This window comes from Bos javanicus, chromosome 5, assembly GCF_032452875.1.
Source record: "Bos javanicus breed banteng chromosome 5, ARS-OSU_banteng_1.0, whole genome shotgun sequence".
NCBI classification, from domain to species: Eukaryota; Metazoa; Chordata; class Mammalia; order Artiodactyla; family Bovidae; genus Bos; species Bos javanicus.
Genome location: NC_083872.1, coordinates 26,522,260 through 26,544,786, shown reverse-complemented (window position 1 = coordinate 26,544,786; position 22,527 = coordinate 26,522,260). Strand labels below are relative to the sequence as shown.

Below are 22,527 nucleotides of genomic sequence, written 5' to 3'. Positions count from 1 at the left end.
GCGTCCCCAGGTGCCCAGCAGGCATTGGGCAGAGCAGGGTGGAAGGTGTTCTGGGCATCTTTGCTTGCTGGGAGCCCAGGCTTGCCCTGTGGCGGCTCGAAGCGGAGGGCAGTGGCCACAAGCTCCCCCTCCCTGACCCATTGCCTTGGGGTTCGGCAGTGAAAGGGCTAAATTGGTGGTTTTTGGCTTCTTTCTTTACTCGGTCACTCATGGTCGCCTGGAGCTCGACACATGGGTCTTGATGTAGCTCAGTCTGGTCGTCTGCTGAGGGGAGGCAGAAGGAGGATGGGCTGGTGAGGGCTGGAGCTTGAAGCTTAGGTTTTCCTGCTTTCTGCTGGTTTAGATGTGAGCCTTAGCCAGGCTCTCGGTCCCCACTCGCTCTGGCTGTGGGGCTTTGCCAGGCAAGTGGCCTGATTGGAAGAGGCTTTGGAGTGGTTCGGTCACACACGGATGAAGGGAAGCCAGAGTTCAGCTGAGAGACAGAGGGGATCAGAGGAAAGCTAGGAGGAGAGCACAGGAGAGCCAGAAGGGCAAGACAGGGGACCCAGCCCGAGAGTGGAAGGACACTCCAGCTTCCCTCAGGGCCAGAGGCAGGGGGATAGCCCCACTGCGGTGCTGGGGGCGGGGCGGGGGTTTGGCGGCTTGAGGTCCCATTTCACCAGAGTCTCCCTGAGCGATTGCTTAGACCAGAAGCTGATGAGGCAGTCAGACCCCCTGCCCACCCAGCCACCCAAAGTCTACCCTCTAGTCCTTAGGGAGGTTGTGGGGGCGGAAAAGGGGACGGGGCTGAATTTCTTCCTTCCCCAACCCCCTTCCCTTCTCCTCCCGATAAATGCAAAGCTGAATCTCCCGCCCTGCTCGCTCAGCTGATCTGTGGCTTAGGTAGTTTCATGTTGTTGGGATTGAGTTTTGAACTCGGCAACAAGAAACTGCCTGAGTTACATCAGTCGGTTATCGTCGAGGGCCCCAACCCACCTATCCCGCTCCTACCCTCCCCAGTGGGACTGCTCCCCAGGCCCCCTCTTAGACAGGGCAAAATGGGTACAGACTGAGGAGGGCAAGCTGTGAGTGGGGCCACACGACAAATCTGGAGAACCCCAGTTTATCCGTCCACTCAGCCTGTCCCAATCCCCGTGCTTGAGGGAGAGGAGTTTTTCCTGCAGCTATTGTTTCCTGGGCCCAGCTGATGGAGACAGACAAAGGAGGTCTAACCAATTCCAAGGAAATTCAGGAATTTGAGTAAGAGGTGGCCTGGCGGGCCAGCTCAGCTGGGTAGCAGGGTGGGGCAGGATGATTAGAAGAGAGAAGACCACAGAAATAGAAAGGAGTCTTTGAAGGGTTAGTTTTTCCCACTTGCCACCCCCGGGGTGGGGGGCGGGAATCTGCCTCCAGTCAACTGGGGCTGGAGCTTCTTAGAAAAGTGGGGTGCGTGGGGGGTCCCAGGAGCTGGGGAACTCTGAGCGTCAGCTCAGCCACCTCCTCTTCCTCTTGTATAGCCCCATCCCCAGGAGAAGGGCATATTTAGGGTGTTAGTAGGCTAGAAGAAAGTCATCAAGTCCAAGTAGAAACCCCCCACACACACCCTACTGGGAAACATCAGGGCAAGAATCTGGCTCTGGTCTCTCTAGCTGTTTGTTGCCCGTAGGCCTTGGTCTGTTGTGTCTGTGCCTGTCAGGCAGCTGCTTGTCTTTGCACTGTGTGGAAAGGTCTGGGTGAACCGGAGGCTGCCAGCGCCCAGCATTATCATATTGTTGGAGAGGTTGTTGGCTGATGCCAGGGGGAGGAGGGGAGGACCTGGAGTAAAGGGGCATCTGAGCAATGTGCAACTTTGCAAAGCTTCTTCCCCTCCTTGCCCCCTCTGGTTCCTCAGTTCTGGTCCTGGTTGCTAGAGAGAGGGCTCTCCGAACAGGTTTCTCTGCCTGCAGAGAAAAATGGGGAGGGTCACTGAAAATGGAGAGGTACACCCCTGCTCTCAGATTGGGAAAGAGAAAGTCAAAAGGCAAAGGACAGGTTCTTGGTTCTCTTACTTTGGAATTATTATGATTATTAAAACATAAGAAACTTTCAGACAGGGAAACAAAGTCATGTCCCTGTAACACAGTATATCCATGAAGTTTATTCACGCAGTTGTCTGCTGGGGGATATATTGAACCTTGCATGCATGTGGGTCTCTGTTTCTATATCTCTGCCTCCTCCAGGCTCTCCCAGATCCCCTGTATATATTTTTGTGCATACTCATGTATTTTTCTCTCTCTCTTATACAAAGAGATCCCATGGAGATTAGAGGAGAGAATAGTAATAGAGCCTCCGTTCTCCCCAGCTGAAATTGTCAGTCTGTCTTTCTCTCTGTCCCCCAGCCCTTTGTAAGGGAAAAAAAAATCTCTTCCCTTGGAAGGAAGTGCTCAAATCGCCCTATGGCTCCCAGAGAAATGGGGAAGTTTTCAGAGAGGAAGGCCAGCTGGTGAGAGGCAGACAAGGGCTTCCCCGGTTTGGGAGCCCTTGGCAGTCTCTGAGTTTTCAGGCTGTCAGAAGCCGGGGGCCAGCTGGAGTGAAGGGAATCCCAGGCAGGGGCGGGGTGCTCAGGAGTGCCTGGCTTTGAGACAGTGTCCCTGATGGGCCGAAATTTACCAATGAACGACTTCTGCGCTTTGGGTCTCTCAGCCCCAATTTCCATTTCAGAGCTGGTGGGCTTATAGGGGGGTGGCCACAGAGCCATGGGTCTGAGTGTCCCCCCCCCAGTATCCTGGGGAGAGGGGTGCATTCCCACAGGGCCAAGGTGAGGGCCAGTCTGGTGGCCAGTGTCCACCGCGGGGCCCTGGGGCCGTGGATCATGGCTAAGGCGATGGTGATTATTTATTCGCTTCGCTGGAGGGGAGTCTTCAAAAGAAACAGCGTGAAGAGGAGGGAAAAAATTATCTCTCTCGTCTGTGGATATTAAGATGGATTTTTATTTCTTAAAGGACCCTCCCCGCCGAGAGCGCATAAGCGTAAACTTAATATATGCTCTGCAGCCCAACTCCAGAAATCGCAATAAAAGTTAAAACCTCCCCTACTGGTTTTTTTTAATTATGATATGGGAAAGAGGAGCAGGATTTATAGAGCTGAACTCTCGGCGTGTAAGTGTTTAAGACTTGCGGGAGAAGGAGGAAGAGGCAAGAGCTCGCCAAGGAGAGCCTTGGTCTCTGAGATCTCTCGCCGGCTGCAGGGGTCTCCGGCTTAGGCGGCGGATCATCTGTGGCCTTCCTGGGACCTCGGCTCCCGGGCACCCTACAGCCCGGCCCACCGCCCTGCCTCGGCTGGCTCGGAGATGCGGCCCTTCTTGAGAACAGGTGAAGGGCAGCGGGACTGGGGAGAGGGGGCCGCGGGTGGGGGCGTCGGGACACTGGGCTTTGTGTGCGTCCCGTGCAGGGGAGGAGGTGTGCAGCCCCGGGCAGGGCCGCGGCCCGAGGGTGGTCAGCGGGCGCCTTGGCTCGGAAGGGTGTCCGGGCCGGGCCCCGAGAACACGGACAAGGTGGATTGTGTGAGGACTTTGGCCGCAGATGGAGCGGAGCGGGCTCCCAGGCGGAGAGGCCAGCGGCAAGGCGGGCAACCGGATGTTGAGTCTGTAGGAAGGACCTTGAGGTCTGCTTGGTGTTTGGGCTGCCGGGGGGCGGCGGCCCAGAGTGTGGAGCGCGCAGCGCGCGGGGTGCGGCGGCCGGCGTGGGCGAGGCAGCAGGCCAGCACACCTCTGCAGCCGCAGGGCCGGGCCCAGGACGCCTGAACTGAGGCCGACCAATGGTCAGAGCGTGAAAAATAAATGCAGTTCAGGGTCTTTCTTTCTTTTCTACATCAGAGGTCCTTTCTTTTTTGTCTCTTTCGGAGATACCTGGATTTGGTCCAGAACAGGTTGCCCGCGGGAGGGCCCCGCGAGCGGCGGCGCGCGAGGGAGGGAGAGAGGGAGGGAGGGCGAGGAAGAGGGAGGGAGGGAAGGAGGGCGGGCAGCGGCGGCTGCGGTGGCCGGGGCTTCCCTCCCCCGGCGGAGGCGGCTGCCCTGCATCTGTGGCCGTGGGGAGCCGAGGAGCAGGTAACGAAGGCGCTTCCCGAGGCGGGATTGGACCAAGCCAGAGGGACCGAGTCTTCCGGGTCTCTGCCGGACGCCCTGGAGGGGAGAGAAGGTAGGGAGATCGGCGCCCGCCCGGCCTGGCAGAGAGGCCTGGGGAATGTTGAACCTGTATTTGATTTCAGACTCACACTCATGTTGTGAGTCTGTCTGCCTCCTGAGATGCGGTTTGCCTGTCTGTATGTCTGTCCGTCTGAGACGTCCTAAACCCTAGTCTGTCCAGCCAAAGGCTGAAAAAAATCGGGAAAAATTCGTCGGAATGTGCACTTTCATTCATTGGATTCTCGGCGACTCAGTGGGGCTGGTGGCTGGGCCCCCAAGTTGGAGGGCGCTTTCCTCCTGCTTTTTGGACGCCAGAACCTCTGGTTCCCTCCGCCATGGGCTGAGTTTCCGGCTCCAGGTTCGCGGGTTGCCCTGAGGTTTGAGGCCAGACAGCTCCTAGTCTGGCAGGGAGGGCGGGGGAAGAGACTAGCGGCTCTGGCTCCTTAATTGTACTTCGGACCCGTATTGTCTCTCCTTTCGCCACCTCCGCTTCCTCAGTCTGGGATCCAAAGTCACTGCAAATTTCCTTGCGACACATGCATCACACAAAGATCAGGTAACCAGGCGCCCAGGACCACCGGGGGCTCCGGGCGGAGAGCACCCCTAGCTCTGGGGCCGCTCCCCCTCCAGCCACTCCCCAGGCTGGGAAACCAGATCGGGTTGGGGGAGCGGAAATAGCCCCGTTTGCTGCGGGGCGCAGTGCAGGGGGCCGGAGGGAATGCAGGCCGTGGCGTTGAGAGGGCCACGTTCACAGGCCCTGGGGGTTTCACTCCTGCTGGGCTTAGCGGCTGGACTCCTGGTGTGTAAGGATCCCGGATACCCACCTGGGGTGGGGGCAAGACGCTGGTCTCCTCGCGGCGGGCCAGGAGAATTCAGTTTCTGCTTCCAGCGCAGGCCTGAGCTAGGAGGAGTTGTGTGTGTGGGTGTGTTTTTCCCAACAAAGAGGGATCAGGAGAGAAAAGGGGGGAAAGGAGTGGGGAACCGAGGAGGGGCGGGGAGGAGGAGAGGGCAGCGGAGAGGTGAACTGAGCCCATTTCAGGGGGAGAAGGAAAACGAAAGCAAATGGAGCACGCAGGGCCTCCTCCGCGCAGGCGGGTGCTGACGAGCCGGGAGCGGGCGCCCTGCCTGCGGCTGCGGGAATGACCCGCTGGGGGACCGGGAGAAAGCCTGTTTTAAATATAATCCGAACTTGACGGTGTAGATTGAACCGGAGGGAATTTAAATCACTAAAAGGGAGGTGCAGGGCCAGGGGAGGGGATCAGTCTAACCTGTCTTTCTGTCTGTCTGTCCTGCCCACGGTGGTGCTAGCTTGATTGTGATCCCAGCTGTCCAGGTCTGAGGTGATGTAGTCAGGGTGCTCCTCCCCCTGAGGGGGCTCTCCTCTGCCCAGTGCCGTCTTTTGGGGTCAGAAGAGAGCTCTAAGAACCACAGTGAATGCACAGCTGCTAGCTAAAGCTGGAGTCCTCCCATCTCCCAACAGGGACTCCCAGTGGCCTCCAGTCCCTTGGGCTCCCCATCGGTGATAAGGAAAATTGAGGGGACTGGTGGGGGTGAGAGGGAGTCTGGGAACCTGGCAGGCGTAACTGAACCTGGGAAAACAAACCCCTCCTTCTTGGTGCTCCCACATCCTTGGTGCCCTCCAGGTCTGGATTTGGGGAGAGCCCTAGGGTCTGCTTCAGAGCTCTGACCTGCCACCCCACCTCCAAATGCAGAGGATGGGGGTACCGTCCACATGTAGTTGGAACCCAAGGGACGGCCTGGTGGCCTGATGAACTCAGGGATTCTCAGCCTCTTCCAGCCCCCCTCCCCCAGGCTGCCTCTCTTAGCAAGGCCCAGGCAAAATGGGGTGTTGGTGGGGAGGGGGCTGTGGGTGAGGCCTGCTTCCAGATCCACAGCTGTGTCTGTGCCTGAGTGGGGAGGGTCTGAATTCATGCTCTGAAAGGAAGGCAACAATCTCCCCTCAGTTTCACAGGGAATTTGATGGCAGCAGAGAGCGTGGGCCTGGTGATCTTGGTTGCCCCACTGCTGCTGCCTCTGCTGGGTGGGCAGGCTGCTCAAGAGTTGAAAAGAAGGTGATGGCCAAGCTGGGTAGGAGAGAAAGGGGCATCTGTTTATAGCCACTGTGTCTGGGGGGCTTTCCCAAATAGTCGAAGGCCATAGGAGAGGGGCTTTGGGGGGCAGCTTCCTTCTAGGAAGACTGAGGTAGGGGTAGATGGGCCCTGTCCCCTGGCGAAGACGAAAAGGAGAAGCCGGCAGGCTTGAAACCTTCTCCTTCATCCTGTCTTCTTTGCTCCTTGATTGAGAGCGTGGCTCAGCTCCCAGCTGCCTGGGTAGCTGCGTGGGCCGAGATAGGGTTCTATATCCTGGAGGCCTGGTGTCCCCACCCCAGCAGGTCGCCCGGGAGGGGCAGGAGAGGAGGCCTCTTCCTCCTTTGTGTCCGGACAGAAGTGGCCGCCGCGCCCAGAGCCAGTCCCGCGGCAAAGGCCCGGCCAGCCAGCGGGTTGCACAATGCCACGGCTGCTCGGTCAGCCCGCGCCCTGCCCCGTCCTGCCTGCCTGTCGCCGCCCTTCCTCCGACTCTCTCTGCATGCCTTCCTTTCCTTGCTCTTCCCTCTCTTTCATCCTGCCTCCCCTCTTTTCTGTCTTTCTTCCCTCTTTCTTTTATTCTAACCCGTTTTCTTCTTTCTTTCCCTCCTTCCTTCCTCCCTTTCTCTCTGGGGACCTGGCGCCGTGCTTCAGTCTTGCTGTCTCAGGCTGTCTCGGGCTCAGTCTCTCTCAGGCTCTGTCCCCTGATGTCCTCTTGGTCACAGTCTGGCCCCGGGCCCTCTGAACGCTCCGCGGCTCTGCTCAGCATTGCCAGCAGCCACCCAAGAACCAGGCAGGGTTCCCCGCCGCCAGGGCTGGGGGGGAGGTGCAGATGGCGCTGGGGATTTGGAGGAAGCCTAGGCAGGGGGACTGTAACCTGCAGTCTTTTCCTTGAACTAGTGAGGGAGAATTTTTGATTGACAGCTAACCCAGCTCCATCAAGGCCAAAGAGATATTCTGTTTCTTGCTGTAATTTGACTTTTCCAAAACCAGTCCAGTCGGGGGGCGAGGGGCGGTGAGGAGAAGATAATCAGAGCTGAGGGTGAAGAGGCTGAGGCCCCGGGTTGCCTCTCCCCAGCCGGGTACTTCTCACGTCCCCCCCATGCGTCGAAATCCCAGCCCCGCTAGATCGAAAAGGAGAGAACCCGAGAAGGGGAGGAGCAGGGACTGGGGTGGGGGCCTGGCAGGCTGGGGTCAGTGCTGCGGGCTGCAGACAGACCCTTCCCCCTCAACTTTCCTCACCCCCCTTCTCCCAAACACACACACTAGTCTCTGGAACACCTCTCTCTAGCCCTTCTCCTCCTTAGAGGAGACAGGTTGACAGAGATGCAGGAAAAAAGCAGCCTCCGCCCCCCCCCCCCACCCCTGGTGTTTGGTCCCCTCCTGAGGACAGGAATGGGAAAGAAGAGCAGGCATCTCCAGTCTGAGAAACCTTGTCCTTCCCTGCTGCCTCAGAGCCTGTGTCTTAGCCTCAGCTCCTGCCTGTTTCCCTTGGCGCAAACTGGACTATTCCCTGCTGACCCTGAAATTGCACCCCTCCTTCAAATTCACTCTGCCCTGACTAGAATGCCTGTGTCTCTGGGGATATCACCTGCTCTTCTCCCCCACCCCCACCAACTTCCCTGCCCCTCTCTTGCACCCACACTGAGAATTTCCTGCTTGCCTTTGCCCACCTTTGCTAAACCACCATGGGACAGTCTGATGAAAAGCAGAGGGCTGGGCAATGAATGAACCCCAAATTCAAAGAGGAGGGTAACAACCAACTTACTGAGGGGGTTGGAATCCAAGTTGTGTGATCTTCCCTGCCATCACACTGCCCCCTCCAGAATTCCTGTGTCTGACTCCAAAGAAATTGCTTTCTCCCATTCCTTCATAGCTTTTTTTCGTTCCAAAAACAGCCTACAATTTTATTTAATGAAAGACACATTTATGAACAATCAAATGATCCTCATAAAAATTTTATTGAAGGACGTAAAAACAAGCTACTTGCCCACGACCGAGGTCGCTCTCTCGCCTTGCCCGCTCTCACCCTGGCTCTCTGTAGACAGAGCCCCGGTAGTGACTTCTTTTTTGGGGGGAGGGTAGGATGTCTCAGAGATGGAGTTGAGGGCAAAAGAGGGCGAACAGGAAGACGGGATGGGGACACCCCACTGAAGTTGTGTAGATCTCTCCTCCACTTCTTCAGGCTGGCAAAGAAAGATAAAGATACAGACAATAAATTTAAAGACGTTTGCATATCTGTGCCAAAGCAAAGAGAGGACTTCTGGTGACAGAGGTGTACAAGGTCCCGAGGTCCTACCCCTCCCAGCCTTGGGCCACCTTCCCCAAGCTTCCCCTGCCCCAGATTTGGGGGGCTGAGTTGGCCAGTGGCAGAAGGACGCTCCCCTTTCCCTCCTTCCCTCCCTCCACCCCAGCTTCCCCAGTCCCCTCCCACTCTCCCTCCCTCGCTGCTGCTGCTCCAGAAAGAAATACATACATACACACTATTTAAAAACGCATTTTTAAAAGCCACGTTCCGAACTGACAATCGCTGATCTCGGCTCGCGCAGAGACTGCGGGAGCGTCGGGACCGACAGAGACGGATTACGTCAAGAAATAGTTCCTCCACCTACCTCGGCCGGCCTCTCTGCCCCTGCGAGGCTCCAGCGCCCAGCTCAGCCCCGAGGGTCCGGGAACCCTGGCTTCGGGGACTGGCATTGGCACCCCATTAAGAAATCCTCCCGGGGGTGGGGGCGGAGGCCATCTGCTTATGGGTGGACACGGGCAGGGGCTTCTGTGCTGAGATGCGAGTTGTCCTTAGGGGGCGGCGGGTCCTTGGGTCCAGAGTTGCGGACCCCCAGGAAAACGCAGGTCGCGGGGATCAGCAGAGAGAAGGGGGTGGGAGAAGGGAAAAAAAAAAAAAAAGCCAGGGAAAAAAGCCCCTGCGCATTGATCCGCGCCGTATTTTTGGGTAAATACGATCACGTGGGGGCCGGGGAGCCAATGAGCTGCGGGGAAAAGGCTGGAAAAATAATTACCTGCCTTGATTGTTCTGTGAGCAGATAAAAAGTACATATACAGTTCATACAATAATCTTATGTATGTAAAACCCTGTTACGATGTCGGCGACGGGGCCCATCAGTAACTATTACGTGGACTCGCTCATCTCTCACGACAATGAAGACCTCCTAGCGTCCAGGTTTCCGGCCACAGGGGCTCACCCCGCCGCCGCCAGACCCAGCGGTTTGGTGCCGGACTGTAGCGATTTTCCGTCCTGTAGCTTCGCGCCCAAGCCGGCAGTGTTCAGCACGTCGTGGGCGCCCGTGCCCTCGCAGTCGTCCGTGGTCTACCACCCGTACGGCCCCCAGCCCCACCTCGGCGCCGACACGCGCTACATGCGGACTTGGCTCGAGCCGCTGTCCGGCGCCGTCTCCTTCCCCAGCTTCCCGGCCGGGGGCCGTCACTACGCCCTCAAGCCGGACGCCTACCCCGGGCGCCGCGCCGACTGCGGCCCGGGCGACGGCCGCAGCTACCCGGACTACATGTACGGCTCGCCCGGGGAGCTGCGCGACCGCGCCCCGCAGACCCTGCCCTCGCCCGAGGCTGACGCCCTCGCCGGCAGCAAGCACAAAGAGGAGAAGGCCGACCTGGACCCCAGTAAGTTGGGAGCAATTTTCCTTTACAACCCGCGCGGGAGGGGAGGGGAGGCCAGGCGGGGGGAGCGGATTACAGCCCCTCGGAGCGGCGCAGGGAGCGCGGGAGAGGGGTGAGGGCGAGGACTCAATAAAAGCGAATTACCTTGGGGAGCTTTCAGGGGCAGGAAGGTCTGAGAAGGGGGCCCAGGGAGCCAGGTTGGGAGAAGGCTGAGGGGGGCTCCTCTCCCAGGAGCTGGCTTTGATGAGACCCCCGCCCCCACACCCCCAGCCCAGGCTTTTTGGCTCAGTCACTGCTTTCGGAGAAATGCAGACAGGGCCAGGGGATAGGATGGGGGCGAGGTTCATTTTATGGTTTGGGATGAGATGGGGGAGAGATGAGGAGGACACTGGGGATAGAGAGGAAATAACCCCAAGGAGAAAAGCCACCCCTACCTCCCAGGCAGTGTGGGGGTCCTCACCCCACTAGAGATTCATAAAACAGAAGGTCCATGGGCTTCTCCCCCAGGAACCCTGGATGAGAGGTCTGAGGGCTTTCTCAGCCTGGGAACTTGGAGGGATCAGGACTTCCAGAGTTGAGGGAGAGAAGAGGGGTCCCAGTTTCCTTAAACTTGAGAGCCCTCTTCTGAGGCTCTGCAGGAGAGAGGGGTGGGAATGGGGGTCAGGGATAAGGAGTGGGGAGAAGCATCTCCCCAGATTAGAGAATTGCACACACACACACAGACACACACACACACACACTCCAATCAGGGAAAGGGGAGCCTTCTGAGTATTGCAGAGAAAGGCAAGGGTAGGTTTTTTTTGGGGGGGGGAGGGGGGACAGGTGAGAGCTGCAGGGCCAGAAAGAGGATAGAAGGGGAAACAGCAGGAGGAGGGGGTGCAGCCCCTGGGTGTGAGGAAATGTCTGGGGGAGACCCAGGAGGGGGCTGCAGGAAATCCTTTCCTGCAGCCCCATCAGGGGCCAGGGCCTAATTATACCCCTCTGAAGGCTTCCCTCCTTGCCCTCAGCTACTCCCATAAACCTGAAATTGGAGGCTTGGCTCCTGCAGAGCCTGTCCTGGGGCTGGCAGGAGGAGGGGGCACTGGAAGCCAAAGAGGGAAGCTAAGATATAGGGGGGCCTGTCCCCAAGGCCAGCAGTTCCCTGGGGAGAGGAGAAAGGCTTTTCCCATCCCAGCATCACCCTGAGAATTCGCCTCAGCAGGGTTGAATTCCGAGAGCGGAGATGGGGCGCTGGAGAGGGTAATGAGGGGCTTGGGGACTCTCAGGGTCAGGAAATAGAACTGCTGAAATTTCAGGACTTGGTCGTGGGCTGGGAGGATGGGAGGGGGCAGAGGAGGAGGGAAGTGGGGAGGAGAGAGACCTCGCTATAAAAATAAAAAACAAGAGAGAGAAGCGTTTATGGGCCTATGAAACGGTTGGGAATTTGGACTTTTTATGAGGATATTCTCGAGTTACTACTCTTGAAGCTGAGGAGGACCAGACTGTAGAGGCTTTGATAGCTTCGATTTCCTATAGTTTTAGGTGCTGGAAACTGAGGAGGGGAAAGATAGGGAGGGGGGAGACCGCAAAAGCAGTAAGGGGGGTGGAATTCCTAAAGCAAAATGTGTCCAAATTCAGGTTCAATTATTGGGTTTGGGGAGCCTGGCTGAGCCTGAGGATGGGGTGGCAGGGGTCCTGGGCTGGAAAGGGGCTCCACTGACCCCTGCCTGTGTTTGGCCCTCCAGGCAACCCCGTGGCCAACTGGATTCACGCCCGTTCCACGAGGAAGAAGCGCTGCCCGTACACCAAGTACCAGACGCTGGAACTGGAGAAGGAGTTTCTCTTCAATATGTATTTAACCAGGGACCGTCGGTACGAGGTGGCCCGGGTTCTCAACCTCACCGAGCGGCAGGTCAAAATCTGGTTTCAGAATCGGAGGATGAAGATGAAAAAGATGAATAAAGAGAAAACCGACAAGGAGCAATCCTAAACCCTGCCCCAGCCTGCTGCCTCGCACAGCCAAGGGAAAAACAAAACAAAACAAAAAACCCACAAAATACCCCAGCCCAGGCGGGAGACAGCACTGAAAGAAAAAAGGAAAGAGCAAGATAGAGAAAAGCCAATCGGCTTATAAAGGAAAAAAAAAAGGGAAGGGGAAAAGGAAAACTCTTGCAATTTGGGAGGGTTCAGTGTTGAGAAATTGGTGTTTTAGAGTTAGTTCTACCCAGCGAGGAGGAGGAGGAGGCGGGGAGAGAAACCGCGTTCTCTTCTCCCAGCGCAACTGAAATAAATGACACACACAAATGTGATTTTTTTTTTCTCCTTTCTTCAGAGAAGCCAGTACTTGAATCGCTATATTTCTATTTTTTTTCATGTATTGTATTTGGTCCGAGCCATCACTCCCCAGGCCTGGGGTGCTCTGTGTGCAGATTTTGTACAAACACACACACGCGCACACATACAACATACACAAGTATGCTTCCCAGCCCAGGAGCGAAAAGGCGAGGGCCAGGGACCATGCCGCAGGCTGGGTCCAGCGGCGCAGGCCGGCGCCTCTGGCGTGTACATAGCAGTGTCTCCTCTCATCCTCAGAGTCGGTCCTGTAACGTGCTTCTGTTTGTTATGGTAGAACAGCTCTGTGTTAATATATCGAAGTCACTTAAAAAACCAGAAACCCAACTGCATCCAGTTCTCATTATTTCTCCTCCTTGTCGCTCCCAGGCTTCTGACGTGGAGGAGGCAAGTGCTTAGATCCTTTAGGGGAGGTGGGAGCCAGGCAAGGGTCTCCCCCTACTTCGGAAGGGCAAGTGCCCGCCACTCCTCCCCAGGCAGAGTGTGATGGGGCTAAGAGGCTCCCGGGGTGTGTGGAGGCTGCTGAGGCCCGGGTGCCGCCTGTGCCTTCCCTGGCTGGCTGCCTGTGAGTCTCCTGGTAGCTCGATGGAGTCCCTGGGGGTGGGGGTATGGCATGAATGGTTTTCCTTGGCTGTAATTAATTGTAATAATTTATGAGTACATGAGATCGGAGGGAAGAGATAGGTAAAGATGAAGGTTGCGTGCTGGGTGCAGGCCGGGGCTGGATTCTTGCCTGGCTGCATCGGTGCTTTGAGGGGTGTCGGTGGAGGGGCAGGCTGCTAAGGAGTGTGTGCGGTGGAGGGTGAAGAGGAAGGCCCTGCAGGCCTCAGGGAACTGGACAGGCACTGGACATTGAGAGTGAAAGAAGATGCAGAGAGAGAGCAGGGAGAGAGAGTAGAGAGGGAAGAAAGAAAAGGGAGGAAAGAAGGGAGAGAGAAGAAAGATGGCAAAACCAATGCAATCAAGATTAGATTTAGTTTCTATTTCTCAGTGTATTCTCAGTTTCTCTCTCCATCTCCTAGTTCTCTCTTTTCTATTCAACCTATCTCTCTGGTGCTTAATTTGAATGTTGATCTGGGGGTGAAGTTTGAATGTTGATCTGGGGGTGACAGTGGTTATGCTGAGCAACCGCAGCATTTCAAGAGATCCCTAGGCTAGGACCAAAGGAAGCTGGGCAGGGATTAGCCAGAAGTGGGGTGTTCTCTGGTGGCTGTGGGACCCCAGGGGCGAAGATTTGGGGATATGTGTGTGTAACAACAGCCCAGTGGGGATGGTTGACTGCCTAGCACCCCGAGAGCCTTCCCCAGAACCAGCAGTTTTCATCTGTTAATCAGAAGCAGACTCAAGCTGCTGGGTATGCTTCAGCCCAGCGCCCCCTTTCTCGGAAATCCCCCAATCTGGAAACTATTAAACTCAGACTGCTTGAAATATAGCCCTTTAATATCTCAGGCTGCCCATTTTGGCGAGAGTGCAGGGTGTTGCTCTGAATACTTGGGGAATACCACCGTAAAAGAAAATAATTGGGGACCCCGATTCCTAAGCAGCTCCCCCTATGGCCATCACCTTACAGGATTGGTGAGGCACTTGTAGGGACCAGCCCCTTCCCATCATTTGAATCTCCTACCCGCTCCTCCTATTAAATAGTCCAGTTTCAGGGGCTGGAGGAAGGTGGGAAGAGGTGAACGTTTTGTTTTTGATAATATTTTGAGGGAGACAATCTAAAGTCGCGGTTTGGTTTCCCCAGTCGCTGAAGCACCCCTCCTCTTTCCCTCTTAAGAAGAGACCTCCCAATTCCAGAAGCGATTGTTTTCTTGGTCCTTTTGAAAGGTGCTTTGCCTGTATTTTTCTGGCTACCTTGCTCCTCCTCTGGGACCCTGGCCTCAGTTGCGCCCCGCGCGGAGGACAAGGCACCCACCCATCTCCCTCGGTCCTGACCGCGGGGACTCAAGCTTCTCTCCCGGCCCGAGCTCGGCGGTGTTTCCGGGCCTCCACCCCGCCCCTGCTCCAAGGCCCTGTCGCCTCCCCTCGTCCGTCCGTCAGCGCGGCCTGCTTCCTGCGGCCCGCCCGAGCCGGTCTGGCTCCCGGCAGGAAGGAGGGCCCTGACCAGAGCGTGGGATCCAGAGCAGGCCCACGCGGTCCAGCCCGCGGTTCAGTACCAGCTCAGCCTCCAGCCTGCAGGTCAGGATTGGATTCGATTTTTATTTATTGTCATTTGTGAACTCAAACCACAACAACACGACACACATCTGGGGAAAGAAACGAAAGCTGGGGACGAAAGAGGGGCTTGCAAACGCCCCCCTGCCCTAATCCTCCCCTCCCACCTCTCCTCTGCTCCTTTGTCAGAATCACAAAACCCTAAAGGTTGTTCCACTTGGGAAGGCAGAGGGTAGGTACATTTCCGAGGCCCCGAAATGCCACTTTTATGGCGCTGTTTGTCTCCCTGCGCTGGATTCTGAATGGGGCCGAACAAAACAGCAGCGCGGAGCTGGCTAGACGTCTGGGCTTAATTGTTTTATGGTTTAAATAAGGTGGACACTCTTTCCTTTGAAATCGGATTATAGGAATGTTTTGTCTATGGCCCACGGAGAACAGGACCTCACTGGATGGGAGGGAGAGGTGGAGAGAGCGCGCGTGAGAGAGGGCTGGGCCACAAACCAGGGGGCAAAGAGCAGGGAGAAGTCAGAGTCCCACCCCAAAGTCCTGAAGGCGGCGGCGGAATAGGCGGTACGGAGCAGGCGGCAGGGTAAGAGGAGCGAGGAGTTTAGAGTGCGCGCCACGGGAAGGCGGTCGCGGGAGCTTCGGTGCGTGTGTCTGCGTGCGCGGTGTTGCGAGGCCAGAAATGCGCCTGGTTGCGGGGAAAATCGCGGCAGTTCCTTTTGCACAGTGTCTCAATGCGGGAAGGGAGGGTGACAAAAAGAGAAAATAGTATAAAACCTTGGACAAGGTTTATTTCGAGGATTTAGAACACAAAAGAACAGCGCTCCTGAGGAGGGGGGAATCCCTTCCGGGGACCCCTCTCGTGCGCATTCATTTGGAAACTCCTTCCTCCCACCCCCCATCTTTGGGTCAAGCCTGGGGACCTGCTTGCTCTTAGCTGCTGGCTTTTTCCCGGCCGAACTGCATTGGAGCAAGTGGACGCGAGGTGGCGCTGTTGCTCAATGTTAGAGGCGGCGGCTGTGCCCCCAGCCGGCCTGGCCGCACTGACATTTGAGGCCCGGCCCCGAGGAGCAGCAACTAAAAGGCCGGGTGCCCCGGCCCAACCCGGCCCCTCTGGCTCTGAGCAAATCAATCCTCTCACCTGCGAGGTGTAAATAAATCGCGAGTGGCGGCCGGAGATGGGCCCTCGCTCTGCCAGCAGACTCGAGAGGCTCAGAAGGGCGGGCGTTGAAAATAATCGCTTTGCGGAGGAGATAAGCACGAAGCAGGCAGCGCGTAATTAACACGAAAAGGCAGAATGACCCGGACAAACGAACATAAATCCACGATACCTAGGAGGGCGGTGCAGGCCTCGGGGCGAGGGACGGAGACGCCCCAGCAAGGATGGCTGCTTGCGGTTCCTTTATTTCCAGGTTCGAGGAGCGAAATCAACCAAATATATGTAAAAAAACAAACAATCAAATGAACTGAAGAGAGAAAAGGCGAGGGACCTTTGAAAGGGGAAATCAAGTCCAGCCGGGGCTTTGGGGACTGGTGGGCTCTCAAAGCAGGCGATGCATGCAGCACACTCTGGACAGTTGCATTCCAAGACACAAAGGCCTGGAAGGATAGCTCTATGGCAGGATTTTCGCTGGCCCATAAAATGTTGAGATATCCCCCCACCCCCTAAAAGATAAGGCGCAGGCCCCAAAGCGGATATGGCCTGCCCAGCCTCTGCTTTCCAGGAGGGAAAAGGAAAGTATTTATGACAGTCCCCAGTGACCTAGAAGCTGGGAGTCCAGAGTCTGTCAGTTTAGTACCCACAGAGCAGGCTCAGAGAAGGCAGAGGCTGAACCAAGGCTGCAGCGTGCTCTGGTAGTGGAGGAAATCTTGGTCATGTCCCCCACTGCCCTGGACCCTGCAGCGCTGGCATGGCCCTCTGAACCTCCCCTCCTGTGGCTCCAGGGTCAGAGATATTGGTGTGGTGTCACAGAGTTGGAGCAGTCCCCACCTCACTCAGATGGGGGTGGATTCTTCCAAATTCAGGGTATCCTGATCTCTTGCTGGGGCCCCAGTGGTTCTCCTTTGGGAATGTGGCTGAGAGTGACTATTTCCCCAGCAATTATTTAGATTCAAAAGGGGGAGACTCATTTTCTCTGCATCGTCCTCCCCTGCGCTTTCATTTCTTCCTTCATCCCTAGAGCTGGGCTCCGGATGGATAGTGAAGAAAAAGATCTGATTTTCTAACTGCCTCTTTCCTCATCCAACCCTGAAACTCCAGAATGTGGAAAGAAATTAGGTAGCCTTTTTTTTTTTTTTTAAATGATGCAAAGAGCGAAAGATGCATATGTGTTTATCAGGTCTTATTTTCACATATGTCTGGGTGTGCACGAGTGTGCACAGTCTCTGTGAAGTGTCAGGGGTGCTTTCTGATAATTGTGTGTGCATTTGATGTTGTTCGTGGTGGAAGAGAGCATATACAACATGTGTGGATCCTGAGCATGGCCCCGCATTGCCCTCACATACTGTGGAGGGGGAGAACCAGAAAAATCATTCTTCTTCATTCACCTGCACAGAGCACACGTGTCCACAGCTCTCTTTCTCCCTTTTCTCTCTGTCTGTGTTCAGTCCATGTAACTGTACATGTTTATGGCCAGAGAAGGGTGCTGATGGGATAAGGGTCTTTTATCCATTAGCATTAACTTGAATTTACCCAGTCTTGGGGATGGGGGAAACCCCCCAGAGAAGTGTGGGTAAATATTTAAAGAGTGTCTGTTGACAGTTCCCATCCACATCCTGGCCTGGGCAGCCTGCCTGGGGAAGTTGGGGAGGGGGGATGCGGTGAAGCCAGGAGGCCAAACTGGCATTTCCTATGGGGTTAGGGTATGTGGGGACAAGTAAGAGGCCTGCTTTAGAGGCCTCCAACCCAAATACAGGGGGTCTTCTAAGAAGCAACCTCCTGGATCAGCCCAGCCAGAAGCCAGAGAACCACAGCTGCCCTCTCCCTCTGTTCCCACCAGCCGCTTTGCTCTCAGAGCCTCCAGCAAGCTCGTGGCCATTGCCCGGGCTTCCTGCCTGAGGCATGAGCTGGTGTCTGAAGGGGCAGTGCAGCCCTGACTGGGTATGTGGAGTATCCTTGCCTCTGGCCCTCTCCACTACCCACAGCCAGCTGACAAGGGATCTTAAGAATCTAGGGGGGACAGGGCAACTGGATAGGGGCAAGAGGGTTCTGATGGCTGACGTGTCTGGGGATAAGATGCACTTTTCCTCCTAAAGTCCCCAGACTTAAGGACCCCCTGGGGAACCCACCTTTGGTTGTTAGGGGACCGCTCTCTCTGGTTGGCATTCAGCCCCCTCGGGGGTCTTATACCTGTTGAGGTAACCTGAGTTGACCTGCTGTCTCAGGTACCTCTCTCTCTGAGAGGAAGGAAAAGAGAAGGGAGGAGAGGCACCTTCAAATCTGAATGCGCACCTTGGAAAAGCTGGCCCCAGCCATTAGCTGGGACTGGCTCACCACCACCCCCCACATACCACACCCCCATCCCTCCCCCTTCCTCCCCTCCCCTTCTTCCAGGTCCCCCCAGCCCTGAACCCCTCTACCCCCCGCCCGCCATCCCTCCCTTCCTTCTCTCTCTCTCTCTCTCCCTCTCTCTCTCCCTCTCTCTCTCTCCCTCTCGCCTGTCTTCATGTCGTGGATTGATGAACGCGAATCGCGTGTAAGCGCCGCCACCGCCGGGAGTCTGAGGAATTCGCCTGGGCTGTTAAAGGAAAGAGCTAAGTGCGAGAGCGCGAGCTCTACCTACCGACAGTGAAGAGAGCCGCCGCCGCCGCCGCCGCCCGCTTGCCCGCCGCCGCCCGCGCCCAGCCCGGGAGCTGCGCCGCCCCGCCGGCCGCCGGCACCCAGGCGCCCCCCACCTGCCCAGCCCGGCCCGCCGCCCCGGGGAGCCGGCCGGCCTGGGGATCGCTCCCGGGGGGAGGGCAGTTTCGGGGGTCCCGGGCGGGGGAGTCGGGAGCCAGAGGGGAGGGGGCAGCGGGTTTTCATGTGCCCAGCATGAGCTCCTACTTCGTCAACCCCCTGTTCTCCAAGTACAAAGGCGGCGAGTCCCTGGAGCCGGCCTATTACGACTGCCGCTTCCCGCAGAGCGTGGGCCGGAGCCATGCGCTGGTGTACGGGCCCGGCGGCTCGGCGCCCGGCTTCCAGCACGCCTCGCACCACGTCCAAGACTTCTTCCACCACGGCACCTCGGGCATCTCCAACTCGGGCTACCAGCAGAACCCGTGCTCGCTGAGCTGCCACGGAGACGCCTCCAAATTCTATGGCTACGAGGCGCTCCCCAGACAGTCCCTTTATGGGGCTCAGCAAGAGGCGAGCGTGGTGCAATATCCCGACTGTAAATCCTCCGCCAACACTAACAGTAGCGAAGGACAAGGCCACTTAAATCAAAACTCGTCTCCCAGCCTCATGTTTCCATGGATGAGACCCCACGGTGAGAAGCCTTTTCTCTTTCCCCCTTAGTCTCCCGCGCTCCGGGGTCTTCCCCCCTCCCTCGCCTCCTTTTTGTCTGCCCTCGCTCTCCCTCCTGGCTTGGGGCTCTCTCGGGCCCCACCCCCGGGCCTGAGTGGGTTTCTGGAGGTTGGGAGGTTCAGCTGGGGGTGGGGCACCGGGTTTGTCTGGGAGATTTGGGGGATTGGGGTAAAAGTGGGGGAAAAGGTGGTATCTGGGTGCAAAGGGTTAAAAAAACGTTTTCTCCACCTCTGTCAGTCAGTCTGTCTCTCTCTCTCCCCTCCTCTTTCTCTGTCTGTCTCTTTCTCTCACCGTCTCTAGTCAAAGTTGGGGAGGTGGCTGGGAAGGAGCGGGGGACCCAGAGGTTATCAGCCTTTGGAACAAGCCAGTGTCTCCATAAGGCAGAGAGCCCCAGTCCAGGACAGTGGCCAGGCTGTCTTGGGATGAAGACCCCTGCTTCCCTCCCCTGGCTGGGTCAGGGGGTGGCAGGACCCCAAGGACAGGTGATCTGCCTCTCTGGGGTACCCACCACCTCCTCTCAGAGAACTAGCCTTAGGGCCACTACCCCAACTTTGCTCTACTTCCCTCAGTTGGAGAGAAGAGAGGGAGTCAGAGAGAAGGGGAAAAAAAAAAAAAGAGTCCTGAAAAGGAGGGAGGCCATGTAGGTTAGAGGGCTCTGACGTCCAGAAGACCCTGGGGGAAGCCAAGCTGCCCCCCATCAAAGGCTTGTGGGGTCTTCCTGAGACCCTCAGGGCAGCTCAGGTCATGAGCCCCTCCAAGGGTGGCCCCTCATTGCCCAATTTCGAAGTAAAAGGGGAAGCTAGAAAGCGACAAGTTCCAGCAAGGATGGCCCGTGATTTATTTGCTGATCTCTAGTTAGCAATCAGGCCAAGCAGTGATACATTCCAGGAGATCAATTATTTTTCCTCCTTGCAAGGCATAAGGCAGAGAGATCTGAAGAGGGGCAGTGAGCAGAGCCTCACTTCTTCACCCCCAGCCCTTTTGCCTTCCTTTTGGAAAGAGACTCTGTCCCCAGCCCTTCTCACCCAATGCCCCTCTGCACTTGTAAACAAAGCTGCAGGGCCAGTTTCCTGGAACTGCAGGCCTGGGGGGACTCTGCAGTGCTCCCTTGGCCTCTTCCAGCCCCGGCTTTCCAGACAGATCCTAGTCCCTGCCCCCACCCCAACCCTACCTCCCAAGGTGAAGCTAAACCAAAACAAACCCCCCAAACTTTCCTGCCCTTGCCTGCTCTGCCTTTTATGCAGGAGGGAGGGGAACTGGGGAAACCAGAGGGGGGGATTTCAGGGGAGGAAGAGTGACAGGGGAAAGCCAAGCCCCTACCCAAACATAACCAGACTGGGCTTCTGTTCTGTCCAGCTCCGGGGCGGCGCAGCGGAAGGCAAACTTACAGCCGGTATCAGACCTTGGAACTAGAAAAGGAGTTTCTCTTTAATCCTTATTTGACACGAAAGCGTCGGATTGAAGTCTCTCATGCCCTGGGACTGACTGAGAGACAAGTGAAGATCTGGTTCCAGAACCGAAGGATGAAGTGGAAAAAGGAGAACAACAAGGATAAACTGCCCGGAGCCCGAGATGAGGAGAAGGTGGAGGAAGAAGGAAACGAGGAAGAGGAGAAAGAAGAGGAGGAAAAGGAAGAAAACAAGGACTGAGCAAAAAAAGAGAGACATCCCCCCCTCCTTTAGCAACTCCCTTGAAGTTTCATTTTATGGTAGCAGATAAATTGAGAAGTTTACGACTGTCATTTGCTTTTATAGAGAATAGAATGACACTCACAACTCTAACTACCTGTCAGATACTTGCAGCTCTGGTTTTATTACGTTTGGACTTCCCCCCACCTTTATTTGTTTGGGGGCTGGAGGGGGGATACTGAGACACAGCGAAAAGTTCCGAGTTTCTGTCTCAGTCGTTGCCCCAACACACACACTTCTCCCTACCCCCACCCTTCCTAGTCTTGCCTGGATTTTAAGGTCTGAGACCTGGCCCCCTTTCCCCTTCTCCCGGCCCCTTCTTGCCACACTGCCACCTCCCTGCTTCTCTGGTATTTATTTTAGAGGGGAGCCCCCTCAAAATATGGAAGAAGACTCGTGGCTTTGTTTTCATGCTAGGATTAATGTCTTAGATTGACTTTTTTCCCCAAAGGACAGAAAAAGTGAAGGAAGGAAGGAAAAGAAAGGGAAGATATTCAAAGACATTTTAAAAATGATAGCAAGGAATATCCCCTCTCCCTCCCTGGGAGTCCCCACTTAGACCCCCTTGACTTTCTCTAGGAACCTGATGGAAACCTGAAGGAGACGAGGTCTCCCCTTCCCTCCTCCCTTTTCACGGGGTAGAAAGGCGCCTGCCTGCAGTTGCCGCTCAGATCCTACCTAGCCATCCCTTGGTCACTCGGGCCCATGCCTTCCTCCCCTTCAGCTGTCTAATTCCTGTTGTTGGGCCCAGCTTCCTCTGAGCTGCACTGGTATAAGCGCTCAGAAATCGCCATAATCATGAAAATAATAATAATACTGATAATAATCATAGTAAATCTTTAACATACTACCTAAAGGGAACCTGCAATAATCTTGAAAAAATAAAAAAGAGAAATTAAAAAAATCCTAATACAGGAGAAAAAAAGAGAAAAAATTTAAAATAAAAAAAAAGAAAGAAACCTCCAACGTATTTTATCACTACCTATAGGAAGAAATCCTGCTTTGAGAGTATTTGTAATGCGGTTTTGTTGTCGTTTGTTGCTGCTTATTTCACTAAGAAAAACCCAACAACTGAGACTGCCTAGCCCGCCGGTCCTGTGCGCTTTTATTGTGCTTCTAACCCCAGTAGAGTAGAACTAAATTGCACTGAATGTATAGTTAACTGTCTTGAATCCTCTGTTTATGCAATGTGCTCGAAAGAAAAACAACGTTAAAAATATATCTATAATAATAATTTTTGGTCATTCGTCTTTATGTCCAGCTATGAATGTAGATTTTGTGTCCCGGCAGCAGCTCTGTTTCTGGTCGAAGTACTTTGTATTGTATACGTGAGTCATAATAAAAAAATGGAGAAAAAATATTTGAAGCTGTAATGACTGACTCGATTTTTCCCCATCGTACCCCATTTTCTACCCCTCCCCTCCTTACCCTTTTTCAATATTCTAGTAAAGGTTTCCTCCACTGATCTGACTTGGGGTTGGGGAGCACTCACATGGAGAGGAGTGGAGGAGCTGAGAGGGCTGGCTGGGCTGGGAGGGCAGGTGAAAGTGGGGAGGTGAACAGGAGGAGGAGGAAGCAGAGCAGAATGCCCTTGGGAGAACATTGGCTCCAAACAAAGTGGGTTGGTAGATGCCAGGGTCCCAATGGGAAGAAAGCATCTTCTCCTCCACTCATCCATCTTCTTCCTCCTGGCCCTGGGCTGAGCCCAGATCAAAAATCTGCCCCCACTCCCATGCCCCTCCAGCAACTAGGCCTTTTTCAACCAGGGGCTGGGGCTAAGGATGAGGAAATGTGATTCCTTCTGATCTCTCATGGTCAACCCTTAGTACTCAGCACCCAGCACTAGAAAGCAAACAGGGTGGGAAGGATGTGAGGCTTGAGGCAGTCTGGAGGACTTGGTTGGAAGAAGCCTGAGAGTGGGGGATAAGGGAGCTTAAGCCTAGGGGAGAGGAGAGAAGGGAAAGGTGGAGGGACTGGCAAGGCAAGCAG

General features: G+C 55.7%; 2 protein-coding genes and 1 long non-coding RNA gene across 5 annotated transcripts; 2 read left to right on the top strand and 1 right to left on the bottom strand.

Moving 5' to 3' along the window:
• Positions 1-4,052: 4,052 nt before the first annotated feature.
• Positions 4,053-8,927, bottom strand: LOC133247280 (uncharacterized). Its single transcript, XR_009736351.1, has 3 exons — positions 8,838-8,927; positions 4,966-8,411; positions 4,053-4,138 (listed from the first exon to the last, which is right to left on the bottom strand). It is a non-coding gene; the product is annotated as an uncharacterized LOC133247280 (long non-coding RNA).
• Positions 4,132-12,146, top strand: HOXC9 (homeobox C9). 3 transcript variants are annotated; one of them, XM_061415846.1, is made up of 3 exons: positions 4,132-4,697; positions 9,485-9,861; positions 11,583-12,146. In XM_061415846.1, the coding sequence occupies exons 1-3, from the start codon at positions 4,678-4,680 to the stop codon at positions 11,825-11,827; spliced, it is 642 nt and encodes a 213-aa protein (XP_061271830.1). In that variant the 5' UTR covers positions 4,132-4,677; the 3' UTR covers positions 11,828-12,146. The 3 variants fall into 3 exon arrangements, with proteins under 3 accessions (XP_061271830.1, XP_061271829.1, XP_061271828.1); XM_061415845.1 differs by having other exon boundaries at positions 9,347-9,861; XM_061415844.1 differs by lacking the exon at positions 4,132-4,697 and having other exon boundaries at positions 9,324-9,861.
• A 5,727-nt stretch (positions 12,147-17,873) lies between these two features.
• HOXC8 (homeobox C8) lies at positions 17,874-21,898 on the top strand. The gene is made up of 2 exons (XM_061415847.1): positions 17,874-18,812; positions 20,207-21,898. The coding sequence occupies exons 1-2, from the start codon at positions 18,377-18,379 to the stop codon at positions 20,497-20,499; spliced, it is 729 nt and encodes a 242-aa protein (XP_061271831.1). The 5' UTR covers positions 17,874-18,376; the 3' UTR covers positions 20,500-21,898.
• The last annotated feature ends 629 nt before the right edge of the window (positions 21,899-22,527 follow it).

Coding starts and splice junctions, on each gene's coding strand:
- HOXC9 (XM_061415844.1), top strand. CDS start 9,324: ATGTCGGCGACGGGGCCCATCAGTAACTATTACGTGGACTCGCTCATC. Junction 9,862..11,582: donor GAAGGCCGACCTGGACCCCA/GTAAGTTGGGAG, acceptor TTGGCCCTCCAG/GCAACCCCGTGGCCAACTGG.
- HOXC8 (XM_061415847.1), top strand. CDS start 18,377: ATGAGCTCCTACTTCGTCAACCCCCTGTTCTCCAAGTACAAAGGCGGC. Junction 18,813..20,206: donor TCCATGGATGAGACCCCACG/GTGAGAAGCCTT, acceptor TGTTCTGTCCAG/CTCCGGGGCGGCGCAGCGGA.